The 1,449-nt window shown below is 50.4% G+C and overlaps 2 protein-coding genes across 2 annotated transcripts in view; both read right to left on the bottom strand.

Annotated features, from left to right (window-relative positions):
- TraAM80_09869 (uncharacterized protein) overlaps window positions 1-87 on the bottom strand; it is a gene marked incomplete at both ends in the record, with an annotated part of 462 nt that extends 375 nt beyond the window's left edge. The window contains one exon of the mRNA XM_029386527.1: window positions 1-87. This exon is cut by the window's left edge and continues 375 nt beyond it. Within this exon, the coding sequence (XP_029233620.1) occupies window positions 1-87 (87 nt within the window).
- A 776-nt stretch (window positions 88-863) lies between these two features.
- TraAM80_09868 (multidrug resistance protein, MATE family) lies at window positions 864-1,175 on the bottom strand (the record flags this gene model as incomplete). Its single annotated transcript, XM_029386526.1, has 1 exon — window positions 864-1,175. The coding sequence occupies one exon, from the start codon at window positions 1,173-1,175 to the stop codon at window positions 864-866; it is 312 nt and encodes a 103-aa protein (XP_029233619.1).
- Window positions 1,176-1,449: the final 274 nt, after the last annotated feature.

Genomic DNA, 1,449 nt, shown 5'->3' with positions numbered 1-1,449 from the left:
TTTTTTAAAAGGCACATCAACATATCGATGCCGTTGGTCGATATAATTGAGCCCATTCACAAAATGGCCCACAGAAATTTCCCACATTTACTGCAGTCCCTTCCCCCTCTCCCGCTCTCTTACTGCCGCCGCCTGCACGCGCAGGAAAATAATAGTTACCACCAGATGGATGCGACACGTTGCATCGAATGTCGCGTTCACGTCCCCAATGAAAGATACAACTTTCGCTCTTTTACCAGTGAACTCTCAGTGGTGCAGAGCAGGCGTCCACATGGAGCGGACACTGATTCGCCCTGGGATCATCTTCCAACCGTCACTTGTAGCAGCAATTGCCTGACTCCCTAAACAACTTTTTCCAATCCGCCTTTGTGAGGTACCAAAGCATTGCTGGGGCCCCCAACATCAACCCAATAGCCGGACCTCCAACAACCCCAGCTGGACCCCAGCCAGAGAGACAGGCAAACACAAGCTCCGACGGTAATCCAACGAGCCACAAACAAGTGATCAAAATTTATACCACCTTTTCGTTATGCCCCATTACGCTGAAAACACCCTGAAAAACGTACTGGGCGCTCTCAGCGCTACGTGTAAATGGTGCTATCCACCGCACAGTATGCGCCACTTGCAACGGTGCTTCGTTCACTCCAAGTAGACCTATAATCCTGCCAAAAAAACAACAACGAAGGTAATAATTCCACTCACAAACGACATACATGGGGCCAAAGCGGCAGCAACGAAGAGAGAGCTGGGAATCGTCAAGCAAAAATATTCGCTCAAGCCACCCCACTGCAGTGCCTCTCTGATACGGAGTTTACCCGGCGTCTGTCGGGTCGATCTCCAAGGCGTTGTCCGAGCAATCGGTACTACGCGCTGTGCCCCAGCCACGATGGCCATCCCCCAGCACGGCACCATGAACACCTCGCTGGGCCAAAAGGCACTGAGCTAAAGGTGCCACAATACAACCGACCACAACAGCAGTCAGTCATGGACAATTGAGGTTTAAGATGATTCAAAGCAAATTTAGAACATGCCCTGAAAGTCACCGATGGAATGATAAACAGGGGTCCAAGCTTCTTAAAATTACAGGCAATTTCCGCTGTCTTCTCCCCGTACATTTTTGGCAACGCATCTTGTATCAAGCAAAGAAAAAACAACGATACGCCGACAGGCACCATCAATAGAATACCACAACCACAACGCCTCGTTGAAGAGTACTGCCTTGCTCATCACTCCCTGCACCCCCACCGTAAGCCCGTAAACAGAGCGCGTCCACTGCAAACCACAATCCACGAAGTGAATATTGGGCAAAGATTGAAATAATAAGGCACCCCACGAACGCACCAGAGAGAAACAATTATCACCCAGAAAAGTGCCGGCAAAAGCCAACGGTGCAACCGCCCAAACCGAAGGTTAGCGCAATGCCCATAGCGGACGGCAAGGCCAGACAAA

Source organism: Trypanosoma rangeli, assembly GCF_003719475.1.
Source record: "Trypanosoma rangeli strain AM80 chromosome Unknown Tra_15.4_contig_00707, whole genome shotgun sequence".
NCBI lineage: Eukaryota > Euglenozoa > Kinetoplastea > Trypanosomatida > Trypanosomatidae > Trypanosoma > Trypanosoma rangeli.
Note: the sequence above shows the minus strand (reverse complement) of the source record. Positions and strands in the feature narration are given on the sequence as shown.